This window comes from Gallinula chloropus (genome assembly GCF_964237585.1).
Source record: "Gallinula chloropus genome assembly, chromosome: 10".
Classification (NCBI taxonomy): domain Eukaryota; kingdom Metazoa; phylum Chordata; class Aves; order Gruiformes; family Rallidae; genus Gallinula; species Gallinula chloropus.
Genome location: NC_140095.1, coordinates 8,955,239 through 8,976,300, shown reverse-complemented (window position 1 = coordinate 8,976,300; position 21,062 = coordinate 8,955,239). Strand labels below are relative to the sequence as shown.

The 21,062-nt window shown below is 50.4% G+C and overlaps 1 protein-coding gene across 1 annotated transcript; it reads right to left on the bottom strand.

Annotated features, from left to right (window-relative positions):
- Nucleotides 1-8,371: 8,371 nt before the first annotated feature.
- Nucleotides 8,372-19,822, bottom strand: SHROOM1 (shroom family member 1; the record flags this gene model as incomplete). The annotated part of the gene is made up of 7 exons (XM_084268436.1): nt 8,372-8,951; nt 10,637-10,909; nt 11,143-11,196; nt 11,582-11,729; nt 12,071-12,652; nt 16,620-16,690; nt 17,126-19,822. 7 exons carry the CDS (start codon nt 19,820-19,822, stop codon nt 8,697-8,699), a joined length of 4,080 nt encoding a protein of 1,359 aa, XP_084124562.1. The 3' UTR covers nt 8,372-8,696.
- Nucleotides 19,823-21,062: the final 1,240 nt, after the last annotated feature.

Sequence of the window (21,062 nt, the reverse complement as noted above, 5' to 3'; positions counted from 1 at the left end):
CTTCATGGTTGAAATACTAAACCAACCTGTGTGTGTGTAGACAGGTTAAATCCTTAAGGTACAACCTTCTTGTGCTGTGTTCCTTGGCTGGAGAGCAAAAGTAAGGTAAAGAATTGCATATTTACACTGTGAACAGCAAGCTGGTAGCTGGCTACTTTCCCATGGCTTGTTACTTAGCAGGCTTAAATTATTAGAGGGGAGATGAATAGTTTTCTATGATGTTTCTGATTATTTTGGTAACAGAAGAGGAATATTTCTATTTAAAACAGTGTATGTAACTTTTTTCAAAAGAAGAGTTTCTTGCTATCAGAAATACGAACCAAACAATCTCAATTGTTGCCTAATGTGTTTTCTTAAAAATCAAAACAATTAAAAACCCCAAGTGCCCTGTCTACCTCAGCCTGAAAGCTAGGTTAGCATTCCCATTGTGCTGTTCTCTTCCTGAGGGACTTTCTGACCAGCTGGTACTAACCACAGCCTGGATGATACTGTGAACATTGAGACTTGACTCTAGTTCAGTTGCTTCATGTGAAGAAAAACCTTGTTGATATTTGGTATTGAGAAACTGAACTGAAAGACTGGGGTTGGGTCCTGTGGAGTTCCCCAGTGCCCAACTGGAAACAAAGTCAGGCTTGTGTGCCTGACTCTCTGTTTGAAACTTGGCCTTTGACCTGTTTACAATAAATACTTATAAAAATTGGGCTTTATGTTAGGTGTTTGATGATGTGATGTCTGCATGACTTCTGAAAGCAATGTTTATATCCACAGCATGAATTGCTGACCTAACACTGGCTCCTCCTCCTCTTTTATATTCTAAATGAGATTGCTCTAAACAGAGGAGTACGTGTAGCTCCAAAGGGCAGGTGAAGTGATACCTTTGCCGTGTGACTATCGCTTCTTAAACCATTGCTTGGTTAAAGGTAACGTGAAGAGGCAGAGCTAAGAGCAGAAACTGCCCTTTTCTGGGCTGGTCTGTGACCCAGCACGTTCCCTCAGTGTAATTAAACCCCCGTGTCACTCCAAGGTGAGGAAGGTGATGGCAACACAGCACGTGCTCCACTTCTCAGCCCTGCAGGTGTTTGTGTGTCCATGCTGAAACACCGGTTTGCATGCTTTGCCTTTCTTTCCAGCTCAGTGACTCCAGGAATGTGGGGTTTTTTTCAGCCTTGAATTAAGCCTGGCACTTCCAATTGGCTGTAATTGGCTTCTCCCAAGTGCTCAGCCAGGAACGCTGTAGGACTGTGCTGAAGGTGGAGGCTCTGCTGGCTCTTACACCTTCTCCCAGGAGTTGGTGAGATGTTGGCAGTGTAACCATGGATTGCAGAGGGTTCAGATTATTCTGCCACCGCTCTGCTTCCCTATTGAACTCATTAAGTTGTTAAGCAAACATTAATGATCAAGCACCTCATGACTTCTCTATCTGGAGTAGGGCTTAAAAAAAACCCAGCACAACAGATCCTATTTGCTCTGTAGCTGTTGGTGTGACCATTGCCCAGCATGGTCACTGGGAACCTTAATTTGTGCTGCACCGTATCAGCTTTCAGAGTTCCAAGGGAAAAGAAGTCTGTTGCTCTGTTCTAAAAAGTTTTTCTGAGTTTATTGACATTAAACACTCTCTTTTTCTGCATTTTCTGAAACCATGGGAGCACGTGTGTGTGTATGTGTGTGTGTGTTCCTGTCACAGCTGAGGTGCTGGGGGACTGACATTGCCTGGTCAGTGTCTGTGGGAATCAGTAACGCTCTCCAGTTTGACTCAGCCTTACTGGGAAGCTTGTTAGTTGTGGATATGTGCTTGATACCCGTTCAGGTCACGCAGCTGAAGTGCTAATTCTGAGTGGAACCTACCTGAGCTGGAGGCTGGGTGAAGCATGGAGTGGTTTCTGTGTAAGGAAAGGCAGCTGACCCACCCGCACAGCGCGGCTGTGACCTCGCCCTCGGGGAAGCAGGGGGAAGGCTCTGCTGCTCCCGTATTGTTGTGTCAAAGGAGAAGCCAGAAGTCACAGCTGAGATAAGACTGGATTGCAACACGTATTGTCAAGGAAACTCTGCTCTACTCCTTCCTCCGAGGCACCTCGGGATGAGTCGTGTGACAGAAAAAGGCCCAACAACAACCAGCCAGCCCTTCCCCTTCCACCCGCCCCGGGAGGTGCTCAGAGGCTTGGTAGGAAGGTTGCAACACCAAGGTGGGGAGCTCACCGGCCCGGTGCTGTGGGTGGGGTGGTGACTCAGCTCCTTCCTTCTTGTTGAGCAGGTTAAAGACAGGGCAGGCTGTGATTACCATCCCCAGCCAACCTGAGAGGGAGGCAGCCAGCCTGTTGGCCTTCCCAGGCTTTGCTTTCATGTCTCACTCTGCACACTGTGCGAGGGAAACTGCAGAACCATCACAGGAGAGTTTTCCTGGCAGAGACTAAGGCCAGGACTGCTTTATGAATCCCTCAGCTTGATTGATTCTCTGTATTTTCACTGTGCCAAGTCCAAATCCAGGGGGATGCAGTAGGATTCCCACCTGAATGAAGCAGAGCAGTGAAGTTTAGGCAGGATGCTTTCAGAAGTGTGCACCCAACAGCACTGTGGTGAGCGGCTGGGCAGGCAGCCTGCCGAGCCTCCAGCCCAGCCTGGAGCTGGGAGTTGCCTTCTGCATCACCAAAGCTGGTTGCAGGAAGGGATAAAGGCAACAACCCCCCCCAAGTCCTTGGGGGTCCAGTTCTGGGAGGGAGATGGCTGGGGAAGGCTGGAGGTGGAAGGTGCAGGTAAGGCACAGGACCAGGCTCGGGGTCGCACTCTGCCTTGGCTCCCACATCTCCCTTGTCCTGCTGTGAGCTGCAGGTAATGGCCTGGGTCACTCCTGGGAAGCACACACTGCTGCTACTCCACATCAAGAGAATCTTTCAGACCCATGGACAGCACGAGCAGCATCATCCCCACCCTGTGAGCGCTGCGTGTTGGGGAAGCGCCTACGCAACTAAAACAGGCTGGGAGTTTAGTGCAGCAGCACCAGAGACCAGCAAGCTCAATGTTTCTCTGACCCTGGCTCAGTCAGTCTCTCTGGAGATAACTGGGTTCATCCATTCCTGCGTTCTGAGTAACACCAGCTCGGGAACCCAGGCTGAAGGGCTCTGCAAACCAGCTTCACACACCAGGAGACAGACTTTGTCCTCCCGGATGTGGCTGTTTGCGCAGCGTGAGGTGGTGCCGGTGTGCTCAGGCTCACAGAGCTCTGGCTGTCTCCATTCCCTCTGGAGCACAGGAACACCTGTTTTAGGGAAGCCCTGGGGATGCTGCTTCTGTACCACCAAGGTGTTTTTACGGGTCACAAACCCAGGGTCTGGTGGGAGAGCTGCAGAGCAGCTCCAACAGACCCGAGGGGAGCTGTAGCCCCCAGCTGAAGGTAGAGGAGGACTTTTGAGATGTTAACTGCCTGCTGCTCGTCCCTTCTCCTCCTGCTCTGCACGTTTCCACCATGACCTACATTCCTTGGGTGCATTTGCCTCCTGATTTGCATATTAATCTGAATTTTTGCCCTTCCCAGTGATTCGTACCAATGCTTCCCCCCAAATTAGAGAGTTGTTAACCAGGACTTGCTAGCCTGGAGTGGGCATGACCAGCACAGCCCGTGTTTGGTGCAGGGGGAGAACAGGGACAGAGCAGATCAAAAGCTCTGCATCCTAATGAGGAACATTCATTCCCTATTCCAGTTCCAAGCTTTACTTCACTAATTGATAAGACAAAGCAAAGCACTAAGCACATCCAGCCCCTATCCTGGGCTCAGTGCCTGACCACAGCCAGTGTCCTAATATTTGCCCACAGCCAGGAAAAGAGCATATAATGCCCAGGGACTACTTCTTTTATCCCCAGCAGGAAGAGCTATGGGCAAAGAGATGCTTCCCCTTCCTACCTCCCACCTCCTCTGCCCTCTCTGGTCACTAAAGCCAAAGAAACCAGCAGCAGAGCCACAGCATGGTGGCCATGGGCAGCCCCAAACCCAACTGTCACCCACCGCTGGTGGTTGGTGACCCACTGCTCCTCCTGGAGTGAGTGGCCAGCAAATCCTTCCAGCTCGGTAATGGGGGTGGTGGTTTAATTATTACTGTCATGAAAAATTGCTCCAGCAACATAGATCCCTGCTGTTAACATCAAAACAAGGTTAGGATGTCCTCACCTCCTGCTGAAAGCACCCCAACACCTGGGGGGCTATCTGCAGCCCTGACTGCTAGAAATGCTCTCGCAGAGACCACAGCCCAGTTGGCTGCAGATGTGGAGGGGAACATGGGGAAAACTCACTCCATGGCACAGCAGTAGTGAGGTGTTTGGGCTCCATGGGGCTCAGGTGGATCACGGTGATGGTAACACATCACCCGTTGCTCTCTGCAGCAGTGCTGGCAGACCTGGATCCTGCCTGTGGGAGATGGTCTCAGCACGGCCATGCTGGTAAGATTCAGTGTCACACCACCACGCTGCGGTGGTACCAACAAACTTTCTCACCATGGTTTTCTGTTGTGGTTTCTTCCACCACTCTCCTGCTGTAGTCTCCCCTTTTCAGCAAAGCACAACAGCTCCACTCCGAGCTTGGGTCACCCTGGGCTGGACCCTCTCACTCCTCTCCATGCAACCATCTGTCCGGGCACCTCAGCTTCTGCTACAGGTTTTGACCATCAGTGAGGATCACTCTGACCTCTTTTGCTCCTTTCACCAGCTCCTGCTTCCCATTGTGACACTGACCTGGTGCCCAGGGGGGAGCAGCTGAACCCCAGACAGGGCTGCTGGAGCCACTGGCTGTCCCATTGGGAGCTGTCGCAGCGCAGGGATCTCAGGAGGGATGTGGATGGCTTCACAGTGCTTCCTTCTGCAGGTAGTTTGGGATGTTCTTGTTCTCACGTCATGGATGGGAGGCTGTTAGAAAGGCATCTTCCTGTTTCTGTACATTTTTAGAAGTCTCTCATATTTCCTAAATCAAGACTATCAGTTCAGACTATCAGTTCAGCCTGTATCTTCCCTCGGCGGGTCTCTCTAGGAGGTGACTCAGCTTCAAGGCTCACGTGGCATTTCAGAGTCTCTGTGATAACCTTTAGTGCCTCCGTTCAGCAGCAGAATCCACGTGTGGCTTGTGAAGCCCAGCGGCTGTGGGCTGCCTACAGCCCGGTTCCTCGTTAGCGCGTACGTGGGCTCGAGCTGAGCTCTGCCATCCCGCTCCGGGGTTATTTATACATCTTATTCAGATGGTTGCCATGAGTTCCTGATGCAGAGAGAACATCTTTCTACTCATGAAACGCAGTTCTCCAGCACCACACTGATTGGCTGCAGAGTACATTGACATTAAGCCCTGCACCTCCCCGTTCCTTAGTTAGACCCACAGCAGACACCCCACGGCGTGATGCCCTGGGGAGGAAAGCCAGGCCTAGGGTTCAAACAATAAACATGAAAATCCTACAATTCAGTGCCTGAGATGCTGAACCAGCAGCTCCTCATCCAGCAGCGACTCCCACACGTTGCAGTGGGCGTTAAATCAAATCCTAAATGAGCTGCTGCTGCTGGAACCCCCGGAGCTGCTGCCAGGACACTGTCAGCCAGGCATGAGGCACCGTCTGACCGCTAGCCCCATCCCACCCCTGTAGCGCTGGCTCATCGCGGCTCCAGGCAATAAGAGGGATCGTGTTGCCCAGAAGTCAGACCTGTCTGCTTCTGCTGAGCAGCACAGAAGCTGCTGCAGTTTCTTCCCCCACACTGCTTGTGCACAACGGCCAAATGAGTTGCAGAGATTGTTCCTGGAACCCCACCAGCCTCCCCGCAGCCGGCACCCCGCGGGGGAGATCCAGGCTCTTGTGTTTTGCCTGTTCCACCATCTCCCTTCTCCTTTAGTTTACTTTCTCCTGGATGCAGCTGCAGTGAATTCATACAGACAGCTCGCTGCAGGTCTCTGACAGCAGTCCTCATGGTGGTGGGGTCACATTACATTCTACCCGGGATGTTAAGGAATTACAAGGCTTGCAGGCTGCAATAGGAGACAGGGAAACGTTCCTGCTCCCTCTGGGCAGCGGTGGGGATTTCCTGCCTGCCCTCCCCAGCAGCAGATCAGGTAGCAGGGAGCTCCTTCATTCCTCACATTCCCCCAACACACGCACCTGGCCTTGTTTGCCCAAGCAGCAGCCCAGCAGGTCTCAGCTCAAGGGAACTGCCAAGGCTCTGACACCAGGGACCCAACAGCAGCCACTGGGAAGAGCAGCAGAGCATTGCGGCTTCCCCGGTCAGAGGCAATGCCAGTCCAGCAGCGGGGGAGCCCGGTGCTGCACAGAGAAGGTGCACTGCATTCCTGGCTGTCTTGGTTTCCATGCTGCAAGAGGGAGGAAAGGCAGGCAGAGAAGCAGGGAGCAGCAGCGGTGCTGGCTGGGGGCAGCTCTCCTGCCATCGTTTCCCCCTTTGCAGCAAAGCACAACAGCTCCGCTCCGGGCTTGGGTTGGCCCCAGAGCAGCAACCATCCTCCCCTTGACATAAAAGGCTGAAGAGGTAAGAGAGACTCCACAGGACAGAGCAATTCCTCCACCTAAAGCCAAGCGTTACCTTCACTTATCATACATTTCCTTCCAGCCAGGTGGATTTTCCTCAACTAGGGCTAGCAACAACAGGGTGCCCTGTCAAGTCGGGCTTCCCAGCTAAAGAGACCAGCTTACTTAACACAGCTCATGTTTGTTTAATTCTCTGCTGATTCCATTAGCATCATGACTGTTATTTTAAAGACCATTTCCATAAGGCAGCTTTCAGCTTTACATATTAAAGGCTTGTCCTCATGGCCTTTGAGAACCCCTGTGCAGATCTGCTCCCAGGATCTACAGTGCCTGGCCGTTTGTCCGCACATCCGGAGGCAGCCCGGTCACTGCTCTCCTGCCAGTCCCTGTGTCCAGTGTTCTCAGCATGCAGCTCCTCTGTTCACATCACTGGCACAAAGTCAGAACATCCCCAGAAGCACTCTTTGCTGTACACCATTCACCTGCTCCTACTGATACCTGGTACACATCACAAACCTGCCGCTGCCAAGTCCTTGCAGCCGTACCCAGGGGACTGCATCCCCTACCCTGGAACATGATAGCCAACTCAGAACAGAACAATGCTGCTCTGTTGGAGCCTGGACAGCACTGATGATACACTCCTTTATTCTGAAGCAAATACAGAGCAGCTGAGGACCTTGGAGTCCCTCAGCTACCTGTGCTTTGCTGCACCATCGTGTAACTCCCAGGCTGCTTCTCAGGGTGCTCGCGGGGAGGCACAGCACACTGAGCCCTCTTCCAGCAGGCAGTGTGCTGGCAGGTATCCTTACCAACCATCTCAGGCAGAACACACACAGTGGTCTCCTCTCCACATGCTGTCATTCCCTGACCACCTGATTCACAGTGCCCAGGGACAGACTCAGGTGAAGAACAAGATCTGGGGTAAACCAAACCCAAACCATCAATTTAAACCCTCACGACTCCCGTCCTGGGTGGCTGTGGGGTTAGAGAGCTCACACAGTCCCAAGGGAGAAGATGCCTCAGGAGCTGGACAGTTCCTCGTGGTGGTGGTGGTGGTGATACTCACTGGACCAGGACACACAGCCCTAGTAAAACCTTTCCTCCTGTAGCCTGCCATCACAGAGTGATGAGCAGCCGGGGAAGCAGCCTGAGTTGGACCAGCAGCTGCCTTAATCACGCTCTGGGTATGTAGCTCAGATGGAATCTTCCTCTCTCTGAATACTCAAAACCAACCAACCCAAAACCCTCACATTTTAAACACACCACTGCTGGTTTGACTCAACACACAGCCTTAGTTTCAGAGATTTCTGCTGGGGGATTTATATAAAGCCTCACTGAAACACCATCATTTCCTCCACACGTCCCACCTACCTCACTGTGCAGCAGAGCTCCCCCGCCACGTTCAGCACTTCTTGTGCGTGTCAACAAGGGAAAGACACCTGGAAACAAACCCCTGGAGATGCTGCTTGAAAAATAAACATTGTAAAAGCATAGCAAGGACTCTGCAAATGACTGTGCCAGAGCAAGTTCTGAGTTTATCATTCCCAGAAGCGTTCATTAAGCTGCCTTCATCACTGCCCAGTGAGAACCACCCTTTTTCCTGCCCTCCTAAGATCAGCCTACTGGGATTACACAGAGCCAGGAAAGACCCATGGATGGCAACTCCCCAGAAAGGCAGTCAATCATTATTTTCCCTCATTACAGTGTATTTTCACTGTGCCATGAACAGCAGAAAGGAGTGCAGGAGCCTCACCACATCAGTCCCTAACGTTTCCTACGGCTCCGTGCAATCTCCAATTCAAATCTGAACACCCACCTCCTGTTTCATTTCAAACACTCAGGCCGCCCACACGAGGGAAATATTTGTGTGGTTCTTTTATTGGGATTATGTCAATCTGGAAACAGATGGATGGACAACAAGGAGGGGAAACACACACCGAGTTAATAGGAGCAACACATCCTATCGGGTGTTTCCAAACTGCAGTCTGCTGCACAGGTAGGATGCTGTTCACCCATCCCAAGGGAAAGGCACGTCCAGCGGGTGCCTAGTGCATCCTCAGAGTATCTAAACACTCCTCAGGACTGTGGCACCAACAGGATTGCAGGAACTCACCCAGTGGAGCGCATGGGGATTTCCAGGGACACACCACAAACCACAAGGCGTGCAGATGGACAGTCCACACCCCTGGGTGGCTGTTAGAGGGGGATGCTTTTCTCCAGGTTTTCTAATTGCTCTTCATAAAATTTAATCTGCTCTTCCAGGTCCTTCTGCTCCATCAACAAGGAGGTCTTGACTTGAACGAAGCGCCGGTAGCCCTGGAGCTGCTGCTCGCTCAGGTATTTGGCGAGGATTCCAGAGACCACCCGCTCCCGACGGTCCAGATTCTCCTTCAGGTCTTTGGCATCCTCCCTCTGTCTAGACAAGAGCTCGTGCCGCTCCGTCAGCGATTGCTACCAGGGTGAGAACACAAAGCAGCACTCCATGAGAACTCAGCATTCCTGGCAGACTCTAGATCTTCATTTGGAAGCCACAGTCGGTTTAGTTTAATTACTTCCTCCTGTGGGCTCTCTGTTCCACAGGAGGGGTTTTTTTTCTCCACTGAATTACTCATTCTTGTGGCTTGTAAGGTAAAGGCACCCAGTAAACCCCATCAAGGCTCACTTCTGCACTGCCCTCAGGAAAAAAAAATCAATATACTTAACAGTCTGGTAGTTTTAGAGCATCCTGTATCCATCTTCATTCAATTAGAAGCTCTTTAAGGCACATATCTCTGTATTTGGTGAGCTGTGTGTGGCCAGAGCTGTGTATTAGATAGTGTGACTGCTGTTAAGGGTACATGAGATACAGTCACTTGAACACAGCAGACAGTGACTGCTCATCAAAGGCTCCTTTTTAGCAAAGCCACGAGAACCCAGCCTTGCCTGTTCTACAGGATTTTAAGACATTTCACATCTTTCAGCTACCCTGATTTCCACAGGGATAGCACTGCTGGAAAACATCCAGCTTTGGGACAGTGCCCACAAACACACCACGGAGCAGCGGTCACCATCGGCACCCTGAAAGTGGGGTCAGAGACGGAGCCCTCCCAGCTGTGCTAACGCTGGGGCAATCACAGCCATCAGGAGATGGCTGTAAGGACCCCAGCACACAGCCAGGCCTTCAGGGAGCACATTATTCAACTCCTCAAATAAAGTATTTTTAACGTCTTTGCTGTGAAGAGCATAAACAGGAGAGAAACAGCAGCCCCCTGCCAGCCCCGAGCCAGAGTCAGCGTGAAATACCACTCAGAATTATTTGTGGGGACAGGACTGACATTTTGGAGTGGGTAGATCCTGCTTCTTGGCATCCCCCTGGCAAGGCAGGGCTCTTCTAGTGCCCTCCTGTGTGTAAGCTACCATCAGTCTCTAGAGCTACAGGTTGGCAGCAGCAGAGCTCCAGGAAATCCCAGGTTCTCTAACTTCCATGAGAGGTATTGGAGTGATAAAACACAGCAGGTATTGTGATGATAAATCATGTCTAAAAGCGACAGGGACAGCAGGAGGGCATCATTCCTGCCTTATCTCCTCTAGAGGTAGTAGGGTATTTCAGACTTGAAAAGCTTTCCTGGTGACATGAGACAATTACTAATTTCCCAGCAAGTCTGGCTAGTTAAACTCCAGGGAATTTTATCTCAAGTTGTGACCATGTCTTCTTCCTTCTCACTGTAGTTAAGACAAGTGAAATAGGATTTCAAAGGCAGGAATTACTGCACTGAAATGGGGAAAAACCCCAAAACACCTCTCTGAAGCAGAGGTTGGAGCTGCTCTGCAGGGAACAGCCCGAGGGTTCCAGTTCAGGGCTCAGGCTCTCTCAGGGGTTTGTGGCTGCAGCCCCCCAGCTGTGCAGCTCAGCCTGTGCTTTGATTCTTCAACACTGAACCTGGGGTCCTGCTCAAACGTCTGTTCTGCTTCAGCCATGGAGACACAGCCTGTCTGTGGTGCTAAACACAGCCCATCATGTGGCACTAAACACCACAATGCCTGGTTGTGTTCATGAACAGTCTACAAGTGTTGTTTAGAGCTGGCAGACAGAGCACAGCCCTGCCTGGAAAGAGGCGACTGGCACCCATCAAACACCCTGCTCTCTCGCCACTCACCTTCTCCTCAGCATCTGTGTTGCCATCGATCCTCCTCATGGCGTTCTGGACCCGGGCAAGGCGGCTGGACAGGCAGAGCAAGAGGTTCACCACCTTCTCCAGGTCACCGATGAACATCAGGTAGCGCTCGAACTCGTTGGGCTTGCAGACATCCCTCACCGCTGCCTCCAGCTCCTCACCGTGCTCAGTGCACTCCCTGGCCTCAGCAAGGACGAGCTCCCTCTCCTCCCACAGGGTCTGCAGCTTGGACTGGAGGCTGGAGATGAGTTCCAGCTGCAAAAGGGAAAACAAGACCCCCCAAAAAATCATAAAGAGCTGATCTTGCCAAAGAGAATCCGTATCATTCCCATGGAATGGGTTTTCCTCACCTTGTCTGTGCCAAATTTTGGACTTTTAAAGGAATTTTAAACTCTGGGAAAGAAAAAGAAAGAAAAAAAAGAAAAAGAGAAAGATTTCCTAAGCTGTGCTTAATTCTCAAATCTGAAAAGGGACTTACTGGTAAGCACCTTAACTGCTGATATAATCCCTAGCTCAGAGAGCTTCCCCTCAGCCAGAGTGAACTGCAATGAAGATTACAACATGATTACATGTGTTATGCTCTAAGACATGAATGTGAAGTCACAGATCCATCACCAAGCTTTACAAGAACCAGCAGGAATTTCATTTATAATATCACAGACTCACAGAGCTGTAGGGGTTGGAAGGGACCTCCAGAGCCCATGGGTCCAACCTCCTGCCGAAGCAGGGTCCCTAGGACAGGGCACACAGGGTGATGTCCAGAAGGGGCTGGAATCTCTCCAGAGAAGGAGACTCCTCACCCCCTGGGCAGCCTGTCCCAGTGCTCCCTCACCCAGGCAGTCTGGGATGGAGCAGGGCCAGGTTTCTATGGGGGAAAAAGAATTCCCTAATTCTTCAAAGCGATTCCTCTGCTGGTCATCTACCTACTTTCTTAGCTGTGATGTCATCGAGGTCCTTGGTGCAGCCTCTGCTCCTGCTCAGGACCCTGTTCCCCTTCGAGGCAGGATCCTTGCTCCCTTGCTGGGTATCGTGTTCAGCTTCAGGACATTCTTCTGTTGCATCTTTCCTGCTTCCCCTGCATTTGGAACAGAAGGTAAATACCCATGGTAACCACTCGAAGGAGTTCTGTTCTCAAACACTGTGCTCAGGGGGTGTATCACCAATTGTTCTGTGTTGTTTCACAGACACAGAGCAGCACAGGTTTGTGATGGCCCTGTTTGGAAGGTGCCACTGAACCACATTTCTCCTGTTGTATGCTCACAGCCTCAGGTATTTCTTGGTATACGAATCAGAAAGCTAAAATATTATGCTAATGAAACAAAATTATAAGCTCAAGTCATCTCATGACCAGGACACACATGACAGTTGTGCTCTAAGGTAGCTTCAAATACCAGCTGATGGCTCTTCTCTACTTACTCATTCTGCCAGGCAGGCTGCTTGTGTCCCATTTTTCTGCGTGACCTATCCAGCATGGAAACACTAACAGGAAACAAACCCTCCATCAGGTCCAGAGCAGTTGTTCTAGCAGGATGAGGCATGAGAATATCAACCAGAGAACTGTCTTTGGCAATGATCTCCAGAGCAAGCTCTTCACATCGCTGGTCTTCAGGGGACCGCAGCCACCTCCTGGGTGGGTCTGTCTCTCCCTCAGGGAGAACATCACCTTGGCTCTTGTGCACAGATGTGTCCTGTGCAGCTACACCTTGGGCTGTGTCTTCATCTCCTTGGTGAGGCTGAGCTAAGGCTGTGTGGCAGGACAGTACTTGCTCCTGGGGAGTTCCAGGCTGCTGCTCTGGGCACTCTATGAAAGCATTGCCGTTCAGAGATGCTGTTCCACATTCCTCCTCCACCCCAGCACCTTCCTTGTTTTCACTTCTGAGGACAGGAAGAGAGCTTTCAGGAGTCAGTTCTTTAGTATCCTGACAACACCCATGTCCAATCACATCATCATGTTTCCACTCATGATTATCACATCCATCTCTCTCAGGATCCTGTAAACTGTAAGAGAACAGACACCTCTCTTTAGTTCAGATGCTTCTGTAAAATGGGTGTTTTGGCAAAGGGTTTAAGCAGCTGCAGGTAATTGTCATTATCTTTCACAAAAAGCTTCCTCTTTTTATCAAAATTTAAAAAAATAAATCAGATTCCATAATACCTATGTGCTTGAGAAAAGAGACCATCCATGACCACACAGCTGCACAGCTCTGCATTATTTGTATCCCTGTTCAATTTCTCAGTTCCTCAGTAGGACCATCACACATCTTCAGAAATCACAGCATCACAGAGTTGCAGGGGTTGGAAGGGGCCCCTGGAGCCCATGGGGTCCAACCCCCTGCCAAAGCAGGGTCCCTAGGACAGGGCACACAGGTCGGTGTCCAGACAGGGCTGGAATCTCTCCAGAGAAGGAGACTCCACACCCCCTGGGCAGCCTGTCCCAGGGCTCCCTCACCCTCACCAGGAAGAAGTTCTTCCCCAGATTGGTGTGGAACTCCCTGTGCTCCAACTTGAGGCCATCGCCCCTTGTCCTGTCCCCACAGACACTGAGAAGAGGCTGCCCATGTCCCCGTGTCCCACCCTTCAGCTATTGATATCCATTGATCAGATCCCCTCTCAGGCTTCTGTTCTCCAGGCTGAAACGTGCCTGTGCTGAAGCAGGCCCTGCCAGGCCACGCTGGTGCTGTTTCAGATACAGGGCACACAGCTGTGCCACCAGCCTTGGTAAGGACCGTGCCAAGGGGATGAGACACTGGTGGGGACCACGGATTGCCGAGACCCTTCCCGGGCTGCATCCGGGCACCACCTGGCAGTAAGAGGAGGACGTGTTGTACTTTGTGTTCTCCTCCTCCAGCCCTCTTGTAACATGCAGTCTGCACTGTGAGAGGGCAAATCTCCCCTGCCTTGTCCCTTACACCTTCTTATTTCTAGAGCAAGAACATTTCAGCCTAAGAGTGAGCACCAGTTTGATGCCTCCTGTGCATCCCTTCTTGGGGGAGACATCTAGTGCTTCCTTGTCTCTAGGCACCCCAAATACCAGCACAGAGGAAATAGTCTTCATCTGAGGCTTCTGTTTTGGAAGGGCCAGTAGGCTTAAGCCAAAGTTTTATTAAATCCTCTCAGATAATTATTTTTGAGATCAAACCTCTACCTCCAGTAGCCCAATGCAAGCCTGACCCAGGGCTTTGAGCCTCCCAACACAAGGCTTCAGGAGCTTGGACAGAAAAGGTACTGAGGGATTAATGAAATTGAATATTAGGAGGAAGTTCTTTCCAGAGAGAGTGGTGAGGGGCTGGAACAGGCTGCCCAGAGAGGGGGTGGATGCCCCATCCCTGGGGGTGTTCAAGGCCAGGTTGGATGGGTCCCTGGGCAACCTTGTGTAGCTCCAGGCCTGGAGGTTGGTGGCCCTGCCTGTGGCAGGGGGTTGGAGCTCTGTGATCCTTGGGGTCCCTTCCAACCCAGACCAGTCTGGGATTCTATGATTCCATGATTAAGGAGATATATGTAATTTATAAATACACTTTGGGACAGAATTTGCAGTCACATGGGGGCACCATTGAACACATGAGCACTGGAGCATGCCCAGCCCATCCTCTGCAGTCACCGCTGTCCCTGTCCACAGCCAGGAACGGTGTGTGAGGAGTCGCTGTATCTGGACACAGAAATGCTGCTCTGTTCATTGTGACTGAACAAACAAACCTCTTTTCTTCCTCCAGCTTATTTTTCATAAGCTGACAGCATTATGAGGGGCCAGAAGAGAGGAATGCCAGAGGGATTAGATAGAAAGAAGATTTAGGAGCCCAAATTTAACTCTGTTAACCTGACAGATGAGGTTCAGAGTTGTAGGCACTAAGTTAAATTTACTCTCTGAAGAGAGGCATAGAGGGTTCACTGCAGGTTTTGTCCAACTCTTTTTCTAAGGTCCCACATAAAACCAACACAGCTGGGAGAGAACTGGCCCTTCCCTGCCCTGAAGGTACTAATCCTAAATCTCTAAGGATGGCCTCTAAGGAGCTTTTCCTAAAGGTTGACTTTTTCTTTCCTGGAGGTGACCAGGGCAGCAAAGGGCAATGAAGAGACTTAATGCCTAACAGTAGAGTCTGCAGAACCCCAGTGAAGACACACAGAGTAGTTTCTAGATTTAAGAAAATACCAGCAGATTTCTTTGTTCTAGGAAAGCTTCCACATGCTGTGACTCTGGTGTTTAATCCCACGAGCCCCATGCTGTCTCCAGCCACTGCTCACCTGGACAGGTTTCCTGAGGCAGACGTGGGGCTCTGGGGAAGGTGTGGATGTTTGCAGCTGAGCTGTGCTGACCTGGCTCAATCAGGCACTGGTGAGATACAGAGCTCTTCTCAGGGCCAGCCCAAGCTGTGGCTCAGCAACGGAAAGCCTTACTGTTTCTGAAGTTCCACCTTCTCCCCTAACCTCCCTTCCTCCAGGTCTGCAGACACTCCATGTAGCAGCTTTGAGGCAGCTTTCTTAGCTTTCCATCAAAAAGGTGAAGGCAGCCTGGCAAAGGGAGCTCTGTTCACAGTCCATGCTGGACAGTGCCACTCAGAGACAGCTATTGTGGGCACCTCTTCACAGTTAGAAATAAAAACTCATCTGACCCTGACTTGAGCCACCCATTCAGTGATGCTCTTACTGCTGGAAAAGCCTTTCCACTGAAAAGGCCCTAAACCCACCCCCTGGAAATCACCACGGCACGGCAGTGTGACCCTGTACTGCAGCACTGAAATTCATGGGGTGAGGATGTGATGTTCTGACCATGGATGGACAAATGTTTATGGAATGACAGCTGATGGAGACACAGAGACACCTGAGAACATCACTGCAAACATCAACAGGCCTTTTCCTGCTCATTCTCAGCAAAACAAACCATCTGCAGCCATTAGTTATGATGGAAAATGAGCATCATCAGTGGGAACTGCCTCAAAACTGCATTGTGGATATAATAAGAGTGTCCTCAAGCTTTTCTCCACACCAACCCACGGACGCTGTCAGTGTGGGCAATGATGAATGCTCTCTCTACCTGCTGCTCTCAGTTGCAACTTTTATTGGAGCAATTCATAGTGCAGACATGCCTGGTGTAGCCTGGATTTCCTACCACAGCTCAGCTGCACTTGCTGGTGGAAGGAAACGAAGGAAAAAAGATGAGATAAGGGAATGAAACCTGTGCTTACAGCTGTCTCCCACGCATGATCATCTACATTAATTACTAATGAAACCAGATCTGGATTTCTCATCCTTTCACTACCTAGTACATATTATAGAACTAGATCAAATACACTTCTGGTCTGGCCACAGCTGCCAGTGATGTCCACACTGACCTGCTAAGCCTCTTAGAGAAACTAGGAAATTCAAGAAAAACTTCAAAACCGTACCAAAAATACATTTTTTCTCCCCCTAAGCCTCCAGAAACCACCAGGATCTCTCTGAATGGCCCAAACAACAATTCCCTCACTCCACAAGTGTCAGCATCACCACCTTGGGACAAAGTTCAGATCTTTTTTCTCCCCTGAGGCTCCTCAAAGCAGCAACACAAACACGGGCAGTTAACCCACAGACTTTGTAGTTAGCTGCACATAAATGGCACAGTATTTTTTTTCCCTTAGAAAACAGGCCCCAGGAGCCCCTGTTCCACCACTCTGAGCACACACGTTTCATATCCCAGGCATTGCAGATGCTGTTTTCACCGGAGCTCAGCTGAGGGAGCTGCGATCTCGGGTATCACAGGAGGGAGAGCGGCTGCAGGGAGCGCAGCTCAGGTGCACCCTGCATCCCCCACTCTGGTTCCTCACAGTATCTAAAGACTCTCCCAAAGTGAAACAAACAACACAGTGGGTGGATATTCCCACATGGATAATGAGGGATCCCAAGACAGGAGAGCAGAAGCAGGCAACCACCCCAAGATGACATAGGCCTGTCAGGCCTGTGCGACATAGGCCTGGCCTAGGCCCAGCCTTACCTGGGGGTCCCAAAACAGCTCCTGCAACGCCGAGACGGTGCTGCTGCCCCACTGGCACATCTGAAAGTGTCCTGGAAATGAAAACAGCACACTGGGACAAGCAGCATTTTCAGGCTGGGCAGCTGTTTAATTTTACTCCCACGTTCGCTACCCCCAGGAGCTGATGTCTGTGACACGTCCTCATGTTTTTGGGAATAACGAATTGTCACCATTCACCAGCAATATGTAACGTGTTAAAACTGGTGGCACTTCTCTCAGATCCCCCCCATTATTTCTCCTGCAGACTGCAGAGCACACCTTTTGCTTTGGAACAGCTACATGGCACTTCCTACTGATGAAGAAAATGGGGCGTCTCCCTCCCTTCTGCCAGCTACATCCTCAGCACAGAAAGTCTGACCTCCTTATTGGTGGCATTCAGATGCTTTTCCCATGAAAAGTCCCACAGTTCTCTAGAACAGTCCTAAGTTGGACTCAAACAATCATTCCTACCTCAGTATTGTCCTCACCTGCATGGGAGGAGTTGATTTCGATCGCTCGTGGGGTCTCCCAGGCCCAGGACCACCGGCCCGTGGGACACTTCCAGCTGATGCACACTTGTTGGTGCAGCTCCCATCCACGTCACTGGGAGATGGGTTGTGCTTCAAGGTGGTTGTACCAGAGCTGGGATCACACCTGCTGGACACACTCAGCAGGGGAACAAAAGCCAGAGGAGGAAAAACATCTGGTGGTTTCTCTTGAGAGAGAACTTGGCTGGGAAGCTCATTGTTTTGCACCTTCCTACTCCCAGCTGGGTTGGGAATATTGCCAGGGAGCCATTTGGGATGGGACAGCCTCTTCTGCAGGGGTGGCTTATGCAGTGGGAGGTGTTGGGAACTACCTGGTCTTTGATTAATCTTTCGTTCCATGTATTCAATGAGTGCCATATGCTGGATTTGTTTCAGCTCCGTCCTGGAGATACTTGAACTGGAAAGTGCCCTCCCTCTGTTTTCCAGAGTCTTTCTCCTAGCTGCCACTATATCCTGCTCAGGGATTTCATCCCTGACCTGGCTCCATGGTACTTCCTTATCCTCCAGCTGATCCAGTTTCTCAGGTTCAGAATAACAGAGTTTTTTTTGCTCCTTTGCCCCCCTTTTCCTTCGTCCTATTTGACCTGTTCGCAGCCTGATCATTTCTTCATCTCTACTGAAGCTCTCCAAGGATTCCAGATGAGAAGGGGAACAAGGAACAGGTTTGGCATCCTCACTTGTACCAGACAACGAGAAAGACCTCAGGTGTTCGATTGAAGGCCTTTTAGAAGGTTTGTGTCTCAGTCTAACAGGCAAACTCATCTGTAGGTCTTTTCTTTTAAAGGAAGTTTCTCTCAGAACTTTTTTCTGAGCCACTTTAAGCTTCTCTCTATAGTCATTCTTGAAGTTCTCATCTGTGGATGAAGTGGGACTCCCAAGAATGAGATCTTGGGTCTCCAGCAGGTCACCAGCAGTGCACCGATGGTGGTGGGGGGTCCTCTGAAGCTGGTTGCCTTCTCTATGTATCTCTAGACAACGCACTGAGGCAGAGTAGCAGCTTGCTGGAAGGTTTTTTGGTGAGTTCCTTGAGTCTTCTTGACGTTGGGTGAGGTTGTTGTGGTGCAGGATATTGGTGGCTTTCCCCCCAGAAAGGTAGTAGAGCATGGGAGTTGTCTGCCTGGTTATTTGTTCAGCAGCAAGATCATCCTGAAGCTGCCTTAGGAGGTGGTTTTGAAGTTCAGGATGATATTTCTGATCAGGAGGTTCCTCCTGTTCCTGATGTGTGATAAGGTCAGGACCACTGTTATCAGCCTGTTTTTCTTTCTGAGATGGGGAATCTTCCTTTGGCCTGAAAAAAGACATTTGGCTGATATTACCACAGCACTGCTCATGTCCCTGATCTGACTCCTCACAGTGAGAGGGCTCCACTTCCACATTATCGCAGCTGCAGGACAGGGATGACCTCTGCTGATTCAGGAGTGGTTCCCTAACATCACTCCCAATTTTTCCTCCAGACTCACAGCACTGATTTTCATCTGTACAACCTTTCAGCTTCCTGGAAGCATTTTTAACTAGAAGAGCATTCTCCACACATTTCAAGTCAGCACTGTCCTCAAACACATCTTGATCCAAATCTGAATGCAGCTGGGCATGGAGCAGGCACTGCTGGCTGGGTGCTGGCACCTCACTTTGCAGAGCTGCTTCTCTGAAAGTTGGCTTATGTACACTGCCAGGATGCTGTTTGTCTTCTCGTGTATCATTAACCGTGCCAGGGCTGGTATGCACCAGGTGACAGGGCCTGGAGCTCATCTCCTCAGGAATTTTATAAGCATGAACTGCATTATAAGCAGAGAGTATTTGAGGGACATTAGCCACAGAGTCAGTCTTTAAATATTCCTGAAAAATGAATGAAGAAGGTCTGCTGGAAACGTGTGGATTGCTCCTCTTTGCAGGTTGCTGGGATGGGCTCTGCTCTCCATTTTCTTCCATCTTTAACCCCTGTATTTTTGCTGTAGACCCTTCATTTGGAGAATCAGAAGAAAAGCCCTTGTTTTCCACATTCTTTCTCCTAGCAGCCACCATATGTTGCTCTGTAACATCACCCCCGTGCTGACTCCGAGGCACATCCCTACCAGCCAGGTGACTGTCCTGTGCACCACACTCACTGCCACCCCCTGACTCCTGTCTCCCTCTGGAGTTTTCAAGGCGTCGAGTGACTTTATAGCTGTCGAGCCGCGTGGGAGGGGGAGGTGCAGCCAGAGGCTGGTTTGAGGCCCTTCTGGTGGGAGTGCTTCCACAGCACTCAGCAAGATTGGTGCTGTGAGAGTGGTTATGGATGCTCAGGTCCAGTGCCTGGGAGGGATGCAGGCACCTGAGGTGAGAGTTTGCCGTGCTGAGATGATAAATACCTCTCACGTATTCCGAGTCCATGTACGGGACCTGCTCTGGGGGTAAAGAGCAGTTTTCTCCATGGCACAGTGGGGTGGGATACTCTGCAACATTTGATCCCCCTGAGAAAGAGCTGTAAGCAGAGTCTTCTCTTCCAGGGAGGTGCAAGAGATGGTCTACACTGGTGATCGACCTCACTGGTGAAAGACAATTCCCAGTTTTAGGAGAGGTCACGGGTTCTACCAGCTCTCCAATGCTGCCACCTTGCCTGTGAGTCCATCTCTCTATCTCATTCCCAGATGAAGCCATGTTGTAGCATTCCCAGGAATCAAGGTCTGGTTAAACATCCACAACTGAGTCGTTAGACAAAGCCCCTTTTGCCAGCTGCCCCATTCCAATAGTATCTAGAGGATCCTGAAAAGGAAGAGAAACACAGGGAAAGACTCAGTGGGAGGATTCTGATCGCACCTGGGAGATCAGGCAGTGAGCATCACACACATACTCAACATGAGAACCTGAAAATAGTATTTCAGAGCAGTCAGAAGTAAACTTCTGGCTTCAGTAACTATCAGGATTTTGGAAGGATCATTTCCTCTATCACAAACAGAGCAATTAAGTCTTTAAATAGCAAGAATTCTCTAGAACTTCACTGCATCTAGAAGACAATCCATGCAATTAGAAGATGCCCTCTCATTGTGATCATAAAATAACATGGGCCAGAATCAAAACTAGTTTCTGAGCTTGCCTACATCTGAAAGAGTGAAAACCCCAGCTCTGATGCTGCCTGATCCTAAGTGCAACATGCACCCAGCCAGCTCAGGGTTCAAACAGCCCCAGGGCTGTGCTCCCAAAAAGGCTCCTGACTGCGGATCCGTCACTCGCTCCCACTTGTCTGGATCTCAGTAGCACTGGGGTTTGCAGCTACCTGACTGCAATGAGGTTACACCAAGTATGCTCCAAAGCCCAACAGTGTGACTGTGTTTTCTTTCAGAAGCTCTCACACAGAAACGTGAGCGCGTGGAGAGTCAGTCGGACACATCAGTGCCCTGTGGATAACTGCACCGAACAAGCAGTGCACAGGCTAACCCAGAATTATGATCAGATAGGAAGAAATGAGGATTATAATCAGTCTCATCAGCCTTCTCCCCCCTTCTTAAAAGCTTCAGTTGTTCCTCAGAGCCAAATCACAGTTTGTTTCATGAGCATGATGAAAATGGGACATGGTTCAGCACAGGGTGGGGACGGTTGGACTTGATCACCTTAAAGGTCTTTTCCAACCTGGTGATTCTGTGATGGTTTGTGGTTAAGTGAGCTTCTGTTTCCATGCAGGCTCAAAATCAGGCCTCTTGGAAAACCTTTCCCAGAGACTTACAGAAAGTGGCCTGATGAGAGGCTGATGGAGTATCTGCTGGTGGGAACAAATCATGGATCTTTAAACGACAGCCAAATATTTCATGGCTGATGCTAAGAACTCCCCTGCAAACATACCAAAAACACCAGGGAATAAAAAAAGCCCCAGCTTAGAGTTAGAGTGCAACAAATACCCTGT